Below are 16832 nucleotides of genomic sequence, written 5' to 3'. Positions count from 1 at the left end.
AACATACCATAATACTGCATTATCAGTCTTTCCCTCTTATGCTTCTTTCTCTCCACGGAATAATATAAATATATTTGATACACATTAGAGCACGTATCTGAAGCAAGGTGTAGTGGGAGAGGTAGCGGTGGGTGGTGATATATCTTATTTGATTGCCTTTAGCTATTTATCTGTTCCGCAAGCAAAGCTCTGGATGTGTCTAGGAGGATGTTCCTCTAAGGTTTGTGAGTTATAGAGGGAATTCTGAGATGAGGTAAGCACACTAGCAACCATAGGGAGGAATCAGGAGGGAGTATTGGTTGCTAGTAGGCAAGGGACATCCGACCAATCAAGCAGGTGCATAATTGGCTTAGACTATTCTGAGGAATTACAAGTACCGGGTTGGTGAGGTTGTTGCATCATTCATAGTATATCTCGGGTCACTAAGTGTTGGACTGGATGTCGGCTATAGGAGAAGGTTTTAATTTGTGGACTGCTAGGCAAGGGACGTTTGTAAACAGCCACCAAATGCTGTCAAAATTCTATCTTACGGGGTTCTAGTTATTAGAAGTTTAAAGAGGAAGTAGCAGCCATATGCAAAACATAATGCTCTTGTTATGGTATACCTCAAAGATGTAGCTTGCTGCAATTTATGAGAATTACCAGGTACTTATGACTTTCTCCACTTGCCAATTGAATCCAAGAACATGCTTTTATCAGTAAGGTGCAATGTTGTTAAAATCGTAACTCGTAGGCAGATCGGAGAGGGAAAAAAAACTCGTAATTCAGGGATCGTAACTCGACTTGGAAGAGTTACTATACATAAGATAATTAAAAATAGACTCATAATTCATGAAATTGTTCAAATATATAACATAACTAAATGGTCCAAATACATAACATAATTAAAAGTAGATTCAACATAATGTTTAATACATATAAACTATCCAATTAAATCATTCACACTAATCATAGGATAATCATCTTGGTCCTCCAAAAGATCTTTATTTTCATTATCATCAATTTGCAGGAACTTCCAAATCATCATCAATTGGAGGAACCTCCAAATCATTTGTTGCTCCTCTACTAGCGTCATCTTCTCCAACTTCAAGTAATATGTCTTCATCTAAACCATATAATGTTTCATTTTCCTCCACGGTCCATTCATCATCAAAAGAAATATCATCAATAGTATATTCTTTTGTTTTTCTAACATCTTTCTTCTTCGTCAATCTTGAATTAGTCATCACAAACACCACATCATTCATAGTCATTTGGTGTAAACAATTTATTTTCTTAGTGTGGACCTAAATAATTATAAAACTAGTTAACACATCATATGATCATCTAAAAAATAATTATGAAATCACTTTTAATAATTTAAATTCTTACCCTTTCAAAAACACTCCAATTACGCTCACAGCCAGATGAACTACAAGTCAAACTCAATACTCTAATTGCAAATTTTGTAGTTCTGGAAGTTGAGCACCATATGATTCCCACCATTGTGATGGAGTTTTGGTCTTGAGTCCAAGTTGAGCTAATGGAGTACCATACAATCCAGACTTGGTCTTGAAACTCTCTAATTGAAAGTCAATTTTACCCATCACATCAAGGTCTCCCACCAACCTCTCCAAACATTCATACAATCCAAGTTTCACCTCATAATCAACTTTAAAGTCAGGATGATAGTGTAACATGGGATTAAGATAATAGCCTGCAGCATGCAACGGCCTATGCAATTGGTTGTCCCATCGATGATCAGTGATTTCCCAAAGGAGAGTGTAGCTAAATAAGATAAAAATAAATAAATTAATCTCCAAAACAAGTCTATATATCTAATTGAGAAATCAAATATAGGTAAATTACCTTTTACTAACTCCATTGAAGAGATTTTGTATCTTCTCTTTTGCAATATCCATCTCTTCATAAATAAATCCCATGGCTGGTTTCTCATATGAATCAACCATGCATAACACTTTAATCAGGGGAAGAGCACCCCTCAAACAATTTAAAATGTTTTTCCAAAATCCCTTGTCCAATATCAAAATTTCCACCAACTCTCCATCTCTAGTTTTTGCAAATTGACTGGATCGCCGCTCCGAGGATGTGAACATCTTAATAAGTGATCCTTTATTATCATTCAAGCATCCTAAAGTCAGATAAGAGGTGGCAAAACAAGTATTGGCTGGTCTTATCAAATCTTTTCCTTCACTATATTTGTGCAACAAGGAGATAAGACCAGTTCTTGAGTAAATGTAGGTTGTAATTTTCTTACCATTGGCAATTGTGTCGTGATGGAGTGATATTTTCTTTTCAAAATCTTCCAACATCAGATCAATGCAATGAGCTGCACAAGGGGTCCAATACAACTTTTTCCTCTTTTGCATTAACAACTCTCCAGCTGCTTTATAATTTGCTGCATTATCTGTTACAACTTGGATGCCATTTTTCCCCCCACCTCTTCAACAATATCATCTATCATTTTGAAGATTTTTTCAGCAGTCTTGCATACATCAGATGCATCAATAGATTTCAAAAAGACAATTCCTCTTGGACTATTTACCAAAAAATTAAGTATAGTCCTCCTCTTCCTATTCGTCCATCCATCTGTCATTATTGTACAACCAGTTTTTTTCCAAACAAGTTTATGTTCTTCTACAATCTGTTTTGTCTTCTCAACCTCTTGTTTCAAATACTTCACTCTTATTTCATGATATGATGGTGGCTATAATTCAGAACTATGTCTACCAATTAACTCAACCATCCTCTTAAATTCTTCATTGTTTGCTACATTAAAAGGAATAACATTATTGTAGAAAAACCTAGCCATCTCTTGACATGCATCCTCTTTATCATTCTTCTTGAACATTGCATTAATTGTACTTTGAGTTCCCTTTCTTTTAAAGATATTTGATGAGTCCCCAATCTCTTCTCCACTTGATCTTTTTCTATAACTTTCTTATGTTTGTCCAATATTACTCTCTTCTATAGAGATTGATTTCTTAACAAACTCCATTGCAGATTAAGAACAGTATCCAACATTGATTTTTTAACATCTTCCAACACTGATACACAAGCTCCCACATCCTTTGAAGTCCCTGTTAGATGGTGCTTTAATTTGTAAACCCCTCCTATCAAAACTTTTTCACAGTACTTACATTTTAATTTCCTTGTTTTTCCATCAACAAACACACAATGTTTCCACGCTAGATCAGTTCTTCCACTTGCCATTATAAGTTATAACTTATAACCCGTGAACAGTGACGAAGCATAGGTAATGCGTGTGAACAGTGGCGGAGCAGAGCAAATCGTGCGTGAACAGTGGCAGAGCAGAGCAGATCGCGCGAGTACTGGCAGAGATAGTGCGACGGTCGTGGCGAAGGCAATGCGACGCGCGAGTACTGGCGAAGGCAACCACGATCAACGAAGGCGAATGGCGAAGGCGCGAATGGCAAAGGCTAAACAGACCGTTAGCGGTGGCGACACGTAGCGTGAACGGCAGCGGGGACGAAGCGGCGACCACGATCGGCGGCCAAATGGTGCGACAAAGGCACAGGTTCTTCAAATTAGGGTTGCATTTTGGGATTAGGGTTTCTAAGATTCAAATTAGGGTTTTTAGGTTTTTTATGTTTTTAGGGTTTTTTTTTGGGCCCGCGTCATGGATCGTAGAGGCCCATGGATCGCCCGATCCAACCCCTGGATCGTCGGATCGCTCCGATCTGCTGAGAAGCCGATCCAACCCGTTTTCTGCGTAAAAGATCGTAAAATCGCGATTTTTACAATATATAGCATTGGTAAGGCGTATCATTCACACTTTATTAATTCTTTACGTAAAACCAATGGATGAAACAGGTCATAAGGAATGTTTAATTTAGACTCTTATGTTCTTATGTAGCAAGAGAGTTTGGTCAAGCCCGTGAGGCGTAAAGGAAGGGGTGTGTTCCACTTTTCAGTGCTCTTAATACATAATTCTTTTGAGTGGCTATGTTGGAGTTTTATGCAAGAAAGTTTAGGTGTTGGAAGAGGTTTTTTAGCTTTTTAGTTGTTGTTCTATAATTGTTTTTTATGCTAGCTACAAAAGATGAGCATAAAACTACCAAATGTTGTCTCATAACCCAGCAAAACCAAGACCAAAAAATATGCACCGCTTAACAAGCATACTACCTATAAATTATCCCTATCAATGCTATTAGCCACAAGCCTAATTTGTAGCTTACCACACGAAATGTAAATGAGGCACTAGTGTTGGTTGATAATGTCCCAAAATTGAAAACCGAATATTACTTCACCTTAGGTATCAACATTAATATATAAACATAAACATGCCTGTACAAATTTCATTATAAAAAAATAAGGAAAAATAAGAGCAACAACAATGGTTGTACCTTGTACTTAGCAACCACTTCACTGACCTCCTTCAGAGCACCTACGGTGAAAATCAATCCCATAGTGAAACAGAGAAATGAGAAATCAATCGGATACTTCTTTTAGCACAGACTAACCCGAGAAACGCACGGTGGTTTCGATTTCAAAATTAAAATCTACAGAGAAACTAAATAGAGAAAATGAAAATAGAAGGAAGCAGGTATTGACTGATAGAGAGATGGAGAGCTTGCAGTAGAGAGATGGAGAGATTGTAGCAGAGTGATGGAGAGATTTCTAAGGTTGGAGCAGAGCTTTCGAAAACAACAGTGAGGAGCGTTTGAGGAGCGCTAGAGCGAATACAGTGAGGAGCGTTAGAGCATGAAAATAGTGAGGACCGTTTGAGGAAAGTTAGAGTTACAGAAAATGAGTTGGGGCTCCTAAACCCTAAAAAATAAAAATAAAAATCTGGGATTCATTAAAAAACCGCGAAAAGTTCTCAGGGAATTTTTTAACCTCTGGAAAGTGTGTTTTAGTAGAGGTTATTATAACCCCTAATAAAAAAACCCTCCTAAAATCTAACATTTTTGTAGTACCATGATATAAATAATCTAATTAGGCTACAGTGTATCAAATCATAAAAAAATTGTGATTTTTTTTATTATAACGGTTATTGTAATATCTGACATAAAAAGTGTTATTCACTATGACGGGTGGTAGAATATTTGTCATAGAAAATCACTTACTATGATGGTTTTGAGGACAACTATCATAGTAAGCCATATTTTCTATGGTTGTTTTAAAAATATCAGTCATAGAAAGTCTTATTTGAACATACTATGACAGATATTTTGTATATTTTATGTCAGTTTATATACAATCGTCATAGTAAGTTCCACTTACTATGACAGTTTTTCAACCGACATAAAATGTGATGAGTTTATATATTGCCTAAATTTATATTTCCATCAGAACCGTCATAAAAACTTCTGTAAAACCATCATAAAAAGTCATGTTTGAACTACGTAAAACAAAATTTGTTTTTTGTATTAGTGAATGTAGTAAAATTCATTTGACTATGTGGTTTCTGTATTAAATTTGTGGTGAGTTAGGTTGCGTTAATGATATATTAAAACTCCTCTCTTCAATAACGTAAATTATGGAATGAGGAAATTTATGTACATTATAAGAAAATAAAGCTAATTACACTACCTATATTGGAGAAGAAAGATTATTCATTGTTCTCTCATTTGTTAAATGTGTTTTTTGGACAACAATATTGATCATTGAAGACCTCAAACATTTTATTTATATTATTATGCATTAGTCATAAAAGTAAAATACACTTTAGAAAATACACTTTAAAATCTCTTTCTTCAAGAGTCAATAATACCTACACAAATGATGTCTCTCATTAGTACATGATGTAGTAATGACAAAAATTATTTCTATGCAACTTTTAAATAAAATAATTATTGTATGCATTAAAGTTTCCTACTCTTATGCACATGAATTGCAGTGTGACCTTTCTAGTCCTTCCACCTGAAATATTTGTGACAAACCACAACTCTAATTACAGTAAGGACATGTGTTAGTCAGAATACACTTATACTTGTCCAATTTAATGAAAAATGTTAAATTTACTTTCGTAATACATTTTTCATTTCCTGACTTTGGTTGCTTTGAAGTGAACAAAATCACACTACTATGTAATTCCTAGGTATAATTACAATTAATTGTCATCAACTCCCTTTTCATACTCTTTACTAACAATGTGTATTCATCCAACCTTGGTCCATAACTACATAGGTTACAAACTTCATCCTTATCAACAACGCAATATGTGATTCTCACTTGTGTAATTGAAGGTGAGGTCTTACCCATTCACAAAAATATTTTTCATAATTCGTTAATAAGTACCACCTAAAGTGGAGTGTCATCTGTATAAGGGTTGGGACACCCCTAACGTCTTTAATTTCATTAATTCATTGCTGATAAAACAAAGTTATAAAATATGGATTAATTTGGTTAGCCTATAGACCAACAACTTTTTTTTTATTTTCTCGGCAGACCAACAAATTTGTTGCCTATGCAAAATTCTACTTGCCCCCATAGATCAATCTATTTTTCATACTTTGATCTTGAGTTGAGTGACTCATGTTGGGGATCCCTCCTTAATTTTATGGGAGATTATGACCAATGAATATTGGTAACAATATTGTGGGGGAGCTGAATTATTGATGCCCTAAATTAAGTCAATTAAGAGGGAGAATTGTTGGGAATCCTCAATAATTTAATGGGATATTATGACCTATTAATATTGGTAATCGATCCATTGATAATATTCAATGATGGCGATTAAAACGTTTTTTTTGAAATTGTAACTCTCTCTCTAGAAAATGTAATGAACATTAATCTCTTTATGAAGAAACCTTCCTCTCATTCTTTATATAAAAGGAAACTTGTGAGGAAGATGAAGAATGAAGCAAGAAGCAATGAAACAGTTAGAAGAGCAACATATAGAGAAAAACAGAGAGTAGTTATCCACCATAATGGTGAGATTAGAAATCCTAATGAGATGCTAGAGAGACTTTGTAATCCCACTTTCATAATGGAGGCGTTGTCACCATAATGGTGAGATTAGAGATCCTAGTGAGATGCTAGAGAGACTTTGTATTTCATCCTTGTAGGGTGTGATTGAGTGTTATCCTCATAGAGTGAAAGAAACAAATATTGTATTTCATCCTTGTTGGATGAGATCGAGTGTTATCCCCACAGAGTGAGAAGAAACAAATATTGTAATCCTACTTTCATAGTGGAGAAGTTTTCTGGACTAGGTCCTATGGGTTTTACTTCTCAAGTTGAGGAAGGTTTTCCCACTTTAAAAATTATTTGTCTCATTCTTCTATTTGTTATATTTTCCATTATTTGCTTATTGCCTCCGAAAGTGCTCATCTTGTATCTACAGGAAAAATTAATTCTGAATTTTCCCAACAACCCATTCTTGTAGCTTTAGAGATAATCTTAAAGTTTATAAAACTAATTGACAAGTTAGCATAAATCTTGTAATTACTTTATGCAGAAACTTAGGGAAGATTTGGATGTCATAGTGTATACAATGACAAAGAAAGGCAAAGGAAAATTTCTCAATGGAAATGTGTCTACCAAACTATGCATGACCAAACTACAAGCGTTAACGTTGATGCTACCTTCGTTGTAGTTGAAATAAATGGCCACGTTGAATGATGAGTAAGGTGGTTTCCAAGATTGCACATAAATGATGAAATTAATTGTAACGAAAAAAAGTTAATGAATGGATGACGTTTAAACTGATAATTTACTCAATTTTCATGTAAAAAATATTTGAAAAAAATGATGAATTAGAATAAAATTTAGTTTAAGGCCACTATTTAATGACAGTAAAATTTAAGAACCAATTATAATAATAATGAAATTAAAGTTTAGAATATGTTATAAATAATATCAAATTCACGAATGAGTTAGAATAAAATTGAAGTTTAGAATATTTGTAGAAAGTGTTGCTTTCTAGTTAAAATAGTAAGAGATGAGATATAAGGGAAAACTTGAAAGCGAGGAGTTTGGTTTTGTGACGGTTTGTAATAATATTAGAAACCACCAGTCAAAGATAAGCTTTTCCCAAAAGGGAACGGAAAGTAAACAGAAGCAGAGTAAAAAGTACTTACAATTTATAGAAAAACCAAAATTGAAAGAGAATATATAATAACATGAAAACGACTTAGGAAGAGAACGAGTAAAGAAAAAAGAAATCAAGTTATAATTAATGGAAGTAACTTCAACTTACAAGTCAATGGAAAAGTTCATTTGTTAAACACTTAAATTTAGTCAAATATGTTAGAAAGTAACTTATTTAAGATGGTCAAATAATTAGTGTAACATGACTACTGACTAATATAAGATAAGTATTAAGAAATAAACTTTATACCTAATTCAATATTATAAAATTGATTTATAAGGTGATGTTTGTTTCCATTTACATACAATGAAATGTTTTTATTTTTCGTTGATGCAAGATTTTCAACAATAAGAAATAAAGAATAGTAAAGCTCACACCACATCCTTTTTTTTTTCTAAATAAACCACTTAGTTATACAAAAGGACAATTGTAAATTTTCTTATAAACAAAAATCTTAGATTAGTGACACTATTAGAAAATCATCGAATAAAAACTAATTTTAGAGACCAAAATAAGCAGTAACTATATTGACTAAATTAGATACTATTTTATATTAATAAAAATTTATAAAGTAGTTTCTAAATTGGGACCTAACCATTAGCTAATAAGGTTTTAGCTAATAACTATTTTATATTCTAAATTAATATATATTAGTCTTTTAGAAACTTATTTAGAATCTAAAATATTAGTAGTTAAAACCTTAGTAAACTAATTTAGATACCAATTTATAAATCATTTTATAATTTTTTATTAATAGTAGAAATCATTTTAAATATCAATAATTTTCTAGTCTCTAAAATAATATCTAACTTAATCAATATAATAACTAATTATTTTTAATCTTTAATTTAATTGTTATTTAATAATTTTTTTTAAATTTCACTGCCGATGAATTGAGTTAGTGTTGGATCTTTTCCATTTCATTTCGTTATGAATCTACAATGCCTCACATTTGTTAAACTTTGTCTTACATAAGAAAAATCTAACTAACTTAATTTTGACAAAATCACGAAACTGTTACTTGATTGTGTCTGAGCTAATCAATTGAAGCAGCATTACCTTATTTGATTAAGTGTGAAAACTATGATCTTTGGGGCTTGTAGTGTTTGATAAAAATAGAAACATGGAACATGGTTATTGTTGAGTTTAATCTATCTGAAAGGTAACAAAAGTGGGATACAAACAAAGTTGAAAACTGCTAGATTAAAGATGAAATTTGATGTCAAAAGAGTATGAATTGATTGAGTAAAGAAATCAAAATGTGTAAATGTCACTTGTAAAGTGTGCTGAATTCAATTGTAATTACTTTCACGATTCTGCACCCAGTTGAAATAGCATCTGAAAGTGTTTCTTCTTTTGTAGTGCAAGTTATGATGAACATTACACAAAATAACACTAATCAACTCTTAATGGACAATTTCTATATTGATAAAAAGAGCAATTCTATATATTTTTCTATAATGAAACTTTTTCCTTAATTTTCCAAAGTGTCAAAGTTATATTCGTTTTGCTTTCCAACTTAACCTTCAAACTTAAGAAAGAGTACAATTTCTTATATTTTCTTTTACGAAATAACATACTTTTTTTCCCACATAAATCTTATTTTTATGATGTTGTACCCTATTTAAAACACTCATTTTGCAATTTTTTATATAATTTTGATCCTTTAATTTTTAATTATTAGTCATTTTGTTCAATTTTATGTAAATAGAAATATAAAAATGTTTTGATTGATTTAGGGTTGAGGTTACTTTCCATTCGTGAGTTTGGGCTTAATCTCTCATATTCGTTTGTATTCTTTTATTTATTTTTATTTTTATTTTATTTAATAATATTTTTTTCATATAATTATACACTTCAATTACTTTAATGCTTTTCGAATTTAACTTCTCTTCTCATCAAAATAAGTAATCTTACAATCGTATGGATGACTACTCTGATTGGTTCTTTTTGCATGTATTGAGTATGTTATGAAATTTCTTTTCATTAGCTTATCCTTATTTTTCTTGTTGATACAAGTCCAAGAATGTTTGGGAGGCTTTAAGGTTTTATTTTGAGATTTGGATTGTAATTATTTCTATTTATATAAGTCATAATCATGTAGTATGATATATGATTGTTGGATCCTAAAGTGTCAGCATAACTGAGATGTCGAATTTTATAGTGATGTCTTACATGAAATTTTAGAAAAAAAAATTGTTATAATTAAAATAGTTTACATTTTTATTTAAAATATAATTCTTTTTGTAAATGAAATGATATTTTAGGTTGACGAACATGAAAATAAAAAAATGAAATGGTATTTTAGGTAACTATTTTGTTTGTCAAATTTAAATACCTTCATTTTTCTCTATAAAATTTAAAAATCAATTAAAATGTATTTTGATAATGGGAGCCATGAAAAGAGAAAATATTGTTAAAAAATGGTGATCTCTTCCAAGAAATCTCATTTGTGTGTTTTTGAAGAGAAAAAGTTTTCTTTTTTAAATAGAGTACAAGTCACAAATACAAACATAGACAGAGGACTAATGCATACGGAATACGGTATTTGATAGTATCCGTGCATGATAAGTATTAAATATTCCAATCTTACAATCATTTTTCCAAAATTTTCTTAAAAAACAACTTCACTCAATAATAGCACTATGATCCATAATATGCATAGCACTACCATAATTCGTTGAAGCATCCCTCTTCACTCTCTTCACCGAATCTTCTCTTTGTTAAACTGCTTAACATGAGCTTTGTCTTATCATGGTAAGCCATTGCAAGTGAACTCAAATCATATTTAATGATAAAGGTTAAGGATATGAAGTCAAATCATATTTAATGACACAGATTAATGCTCCTCAACAGACATTTTTTTCCTATTAAAATCTCTCTCACTTCCAAATGCTGATATAAATTTTCTTTCACACATGCTCATGATGATAAATCAGAGATAAACTGTTGTATTGCTTCATTTCATCTCATGAAAAAATGTGGCTTAGCAAGAAGATTATCTTCCTTCAAACTTTGCTGTGTTTTTTCTTAGTTGGAATCAGTTGCAAAAGACTGACTGAACACAAATTTGTTGTGAGTTTGTGACACCCTAAACCATTTTCTGGCTTTTTCATTTTTTTTTTAGTTTGTCTTCCAACTCATGTTGCATTTGCACGTTCATGAGAAGTTTTTTTGTTCCCTTGAAGCACATGCAGTTCATAACTGACTTATGTAGCTAATTTGATAAATGTTGTAGGTCAAAGAAGCTCATTATAGAAGACTCTGCAGCAAGAAACCCATATTAACAGTGAATGGACATTTTCCAGGTCCAACTATTAGAGTCCACCATGGTCAAACGATATATGTGAATGTTCACAACAAGGGGAAATCCAACATCACCTTGCACTGGTATGGATTTCATATCAATTGAAGCTATGATGATATCTATAAAAAGAAAGAGATCAAGTCCCTTAATTTCTTGTCAAAATTCGTCTTGGTTGAATCCTCGTATTTTTTATAATTGGTAACCTTTTTATGAAACTAAAAATACTAAACTGAAGAATGAATTCACATATTACAAAGAATAGGGGAACCCCAAGATAACTGTTTTTAAAATATAAGAACTAAGACTAGTTTTGCTTTGAAAATTGGAGAATTAGAACATATGTTACCTATAGAACAATAAGAAAGAAATTAAAATTTAAGAACATTGTAACTGGTGTGAGGGCAGGCATGGAGTGAAGCAACCAAGGAATCCATGGTCAGATGGCCCTGAATACATCACTCAGTGTCCCATCAAACCAGGAGGAAAATTCAGGCAAAAGTTGATTTTTTCCTGTGAGGAAGGGACCCTATGGTGGCATGCTCATAGTGACTGGGCAAGAGCCACAGTTCATGGACCTATCTTTATATATCCAAAAAAGGGTGAATCCTACCCTTTTCCCAAACCACATGCAGAAGTTCCCATAGTATTAGGTATGAAAATCTTTTACACTATTCCTTTACCCTTTTAAGAATTTGTCTTGATCACTTAATTATTTTTGTGTGCATAGGAGAATGGTGGAAGAGTCAAGTCAAAGATGTCTATGAAGAATTTCTCAGAACTGGAGGAACCCCAAATACTTCTGATGCAATCACTATAAATGGTCAACCTGGTGACCTTTTTCCCTGCTCAAAGTCAGGTAGACATCAACATTTTATTTTACATTCATCAACACAAGCATACCATGACACAATTATATGTTTACATAAGGAAAAAGACTAGGATTAAATGTACAGTTTAGTCCAAAAGTTGCAAAATTGATGTAGTCCATGAAAGTTTATGTTCATGCAATTTAATGCTGGATCTGAAATTATATCAAATGAGTTCTGCCTTCACGAAATTGACCAAATTTGACATGAAATTAGATAAATTTGAGGAACAATTTCAATGAAATGGAGTAATTTGTAGTTAACAAATGAGTGGATTGAATTATATACACGATTTCAATGAGAAAATCAATGCATACACGACCATTTTCAAGAATGACAGAAATATTTTCCAAGTCTGATCATGTTTTTTTTCCTAGACATGTATATTTATTTCCCAATCACTATACTATTTTTTTTGTTTGAGTTTCAGAAACATTCAAATTAAATGTACACCATGGCAAGACTTATTTTCTGCGCATTGTCAATGCTGCAATGAATATCATTTTCTTTTTCTCTGTTTCAAAGCACAATCTCACAGTTGTTGGTGCTGATGGTGGCTACACTAAGCCACTGATAAGAGATTACATAGTGATATCTCCAGGACAAACAGTGGATGTACTATTGCATGCCAACCAAAAACCTAATCACTACTACATGGCTGCAAGGGCATATTCAAGTGTATTTGGACTTCCCTTTAATAATGCCACAACCACAGCTAGGATACACTACAAGAGGAATCATGCTCCAACAAATTCTCCTCCATTACCTTATTTTCCTGACTATAATGACACAAATGCAGTTTTGGACTACTATGTTAGCCTCAAGGGCTTAACTGAAACATACCCTCATGAAGTCCCTAAACATATCACCACTCATATTCTAACCACCCTTTCGATTAACACACTTCCATGCCGTAAAGACCAAACCTGTGCAGGACCAAATGGAACACGTTTAACCTCTACCATGAACAACATAAGCTTTAATGCCCCCAGCATTGACATCCTAGAAGCCTATTACTATCACATCAATGGAGTGTTTGATAGGGGGTTTCCTAGATTTCCACCATTGAAATTTGACTATACTGCAGAGTATTTGCCTCTGGATCTTGAGATACCAAAGAAAGGAACCAAGGTTGCTGTTATTAAATATGGTTCAACAATGGAAATGGTTTTTCAAGGGACAAACTTGGTTACAGGGATAGACCATCCAATACATGTCCATGGATTTAGTATCTTTGCTGTTGGATATGGGTTAGGGAATTTTGATAAAGAGAAGGACCCCATCTCCTACAATCTCTATGATCCTCCCCTTATCAATACAATACTAGTGCCTAAGAATGGTTGGGCTGCCATAAGGTTCCATGCTCTTAACCCAGGAATGTTGCATGGAAAAATTCCTCTTTTTTCTTAACCCATATATTAAGGAAATCACAGGGGAGAAGAGTGTCATCTAGGCATAAATTGACATTCATAATAAGTTTGTTTTAACTTTTATAATAATTATTTTAAAAATTAGATAGATTAATAGTATAACGTCTTAAGAAATACTAATAACACTTTCTCCATTATTGATTGTACTGTATTGGAAACTATGTAGCATAAACACTAACACGAACATTGATACGACACGAATACGGACACGAAGATACGTAAAATCTCTAAAATATAGGACACGGGGACACAAATCTATATACTATATAATTATGAATTATATAAATTGACAATAAAGATTTATGTCTACAAGTATGTTCCAGATTATTTTTTGGATCAGAAAGATGTTTTTCATGACTGGTTCACAAGGATTTGTTTCTTATTTTTATAATCATAATAACAATTTATATAATAAAGTTTGAATTTTTAGAAAATTAATGTATTTTTTTCTTTTTAAAATTGTGTTAGAACCGTACTAGAATTGTCAGAAATCTAACAAATACTTCTTGAATTGGACACTTCATGGATACATGTCCTACAGGTGTCATACGAGTGTATACTCGTATCGGACACCGACACGTCATTTAAGAGGAGTGTCTCAGCTTCATAAATTGTAAATTACAAATTTCAGCAAGTCTAGCTTAGTTGTTTAATGAGTATAGATCATAATTATAAAGTAAGACATACAATGATTTTTTAGTTTTATTGAATATAATAAAACTACTCAAATCGTAATCAAATTTAAAAAATATCTATTGGTACTATTTAGAATCAATCGAGAAAGATAAAAAATTTAAATAATAAATAATATTGGTTAAGATTTAAAGGATAATAAACAACTCATTAGAATTTATAAAATACATCTATTATCACTATGAACAAGAAATTCAACTTCAATTTCTAATCATTTTAAAGCAAATATTACTTCCCTCCCAAATCATCATTGAGTTTTAAGTTTTTAATAAAATAAAAATTGATTGAATTTCTCCCTTTTCAGTGAAATATAAATTATTTTGTTCTCAATTTGCCCTCAAACAAACTATATCAATGTATGTATATTATTTTTAGCCAATAATAGTAATGCATTTATTGAAAGAGTGAGATTACTTGGATGAAATTGTTTTAATAGATGACATATGGTTATGGATATGAATGAAAAAACCTTAAAGTGAACAAAAATAATGATTTTTTGATTGTGATGTTTTATGTTGATATATATAATAATTCTAACGTCAATTGTAGGGGTGTGGTTTGTGCATTGCCATCTAGATAGACACCTCTCTTGGGGCATGGAAACTGTGCTTATTGTAACCAATGGAAAACGAGATGCTGTAATACTACCTCCACCTCCAGATATGCCCCCCTGTTGAAGAACATTCCTTTGTAGAAAAAAAAAACATGTAATAAACATTGCCACATGATGCATTCTAGTTTTTATTCATGATTTGGCTAGTGTTTCTAAATTTAGTTGAATAAGTTTTACATGTAATGTAAATATTATAAGAGAGAGAGAGAGAGAATGTTACTGAATGGAATGTTTTTAATATAAAGGTCTTTATGTGATTATTCTATTTCAGATTTTTTAGCAGTGTTTTTTCTGGGTTTTTTTGCATGAACTTATGACATATATGTCTATTTTAACTGTTTCGGGTTTTTAAGGTATTTTTTACTATCATATTGGAGTAAATAATTTAATGATTTTGTTGATAACTAGGTTGAAAAACTTAATTTGATAATTTCAATGAAGTATTTTCTCCTCACTATTTGAGTTTTTTTAGTTATTAGTAAATATCATTTGTTTTCTTTTTGTTTAATAAAATTAAAAGAAGTAAAAAACCATTCAATAATGTTCACGAGAATATATGTTTGTTGTTTCTATTAATTGTTAATTTTTGTATGATCAAGTCTTTTAACTAGAACGAAAATAGTTAGAAATTTTAAAATTTGTTAAAAATATAGGCAATTACATAACTTGCTTTTATATGACCTTATCTCCAAGTTTGTAGTTTTATATATATTAGAGGTCCTATATTAATTAGAAAGAAATGTCATTTAAGTGAGTGTAAATATCATCTTATAAATTAGTTTTATATTGTTGAGTTAGGCTTAAAGTTCACTTCTTAATACGGTATCAGAGTAATCAAGAGTTTATCTTAGCGAAAGTTTGTTAGGTTTATTAAGTCATTCGTTATCAGACCATCCATTATATAGTCTAACATACAAGTTGACAACCTCGACGTGAGGGGTGTGTTGGAGATCTCATATCAACTAGAGATAAGGAGATTTCATATTATATGAGTGAGGGCAAACCTCACCTTATAAACTAGCTTTATATATAAGGTTGAGTTAGACTTAAAATTAACTTCTTAATATGGTATTAAATTCAATCCTAGTGAGAATCGATTGAGTTTACCATGTCACTCGGTATCGGACTACTCACGAGTTGACAGTGGGCGTGAGAGGTGTTGGAGATCCCACATTAACTATAGATAAAGAACATTATATAAGTGGGTACAAACCTCACTTTATAAATCGATTTTATATGGTTCGGTTAGATTTAAAATTCACTCCTTAATAATAGTATAAGATTAAATAATATTGTTTAAGAATTATTTTCATTGAAATAAATGAAGTGATAGTATTTTTTTAAGCGAGTAGTTTAACTTATTTTTATTAGTAAATAAATCTATTTTTACTCAAATTTTAATATTAAAAGCTTTTGAATTGAGTTAAAGCTCATGTTAATATATTTATTTTTCTATTTTAAATTATTGGGCTTTGTTTGTTTGACCCAACTTTCCTTTTTCTGTTTCAGCTAGGTCTTAATCTTTTTCTTATATATACACCATATATTTTACTCTCTAATATACAATTGAATAAAAGTTTCTTTTATATTTATTTTTCTCTACAATTAGGTAGGGTTCATCAAAACCTCTCTTTCTTCATTGCGATTACGTGTGATTACGTACGCTACATTAAAGCATCACATCAGACAAGGAATATTCATCTTCATTTACTGTAATATGGTATCAGAGCTCTTCGAATGAAGAGTTCTGCTGCGCTTCTCTCTGATTTTTATTTCCCTCTTTGCTGTTCTTGGTTTTTTTTTTTCTGTTCTCTTTCAAAATCTTGATTGGTTTTAAAATCTTTTAGGCAATGTTTAATGAAAA

General features: G+C 31.7%; 1 protein-coding gene and 1 pseudogene across 3 annotated transcripts; one reads left to right on the top strand and one right to left on the bottom strand.

Annotated features, from left to right (window-relative positions):
- Window positions 1-998: 998 nt before the first annotated feature.
- Window positions 999-3213, bottom strand: LOC137838321 (uncharacterized; annotated as a pseudogene).
- Window positions 3214-10678: 7465 nt separating this feature from the next.
- Window positions 10679-15240, top strand: LOC137836438 (laccase-15). Of its 3 annotated transcripts, XM_068645153.2 has the most exons (6): window positions 10814-11134; window positions 11298-11449; window positions 11772-12016; window positions 12094-12222; window positions 12663-13605; window positions 14903-15240. In XM_068645153.2, exons 1-6 carry the CDS (start codon window positions 11039-11041, stop codon window positions 15030-15032), a joined length of 1695 nt encoding a protein of 564 aa, XP_068501254.1. In that variant the 5' UTR covers window positions 10814-11038; the 3' UTR covers window positions 15033-15240. The 3 variants fall into 3 exon arrangements, with proteins under 3 accessions (XP_090157216.1, XP_068501254.1, XP_090157217.1); XM_090301090.1 differs by lacking the exon at window positions 14903-15240 and having other exon boundaries at window positions 10679-10816; window positions 12663-13717; XM_090301091.1 differs by lacking the exon at window positions 12663-13605 and having other exon boundaries at window positions 10877-11134; window positions 14905-15240.
- The last annotated feature ends 1592 nt before the right edge of the window (window positions 15241-16832 follow it).

Source organism: Phaseolus vulgaris, chromosome 4 (assembly GCF_051622355.1).
Source record: "Phaseolus vulgaris cultivar YP4 chromosome 4, ASM5162235v1, whole genome shotgun sequence".
Lineage (NCBI taxonomy): Eukaryota > Viridiplantae > Streptophyta > Magnoliopsida > Fabales > Fabaceae > Phaseolus > Phaseolus vulgaris.
The sequence above is the reverse complement of the archived record's forward strand: the minus strand, read 5'-3'. Positions and strand labels throughout refer to the sequence as shown.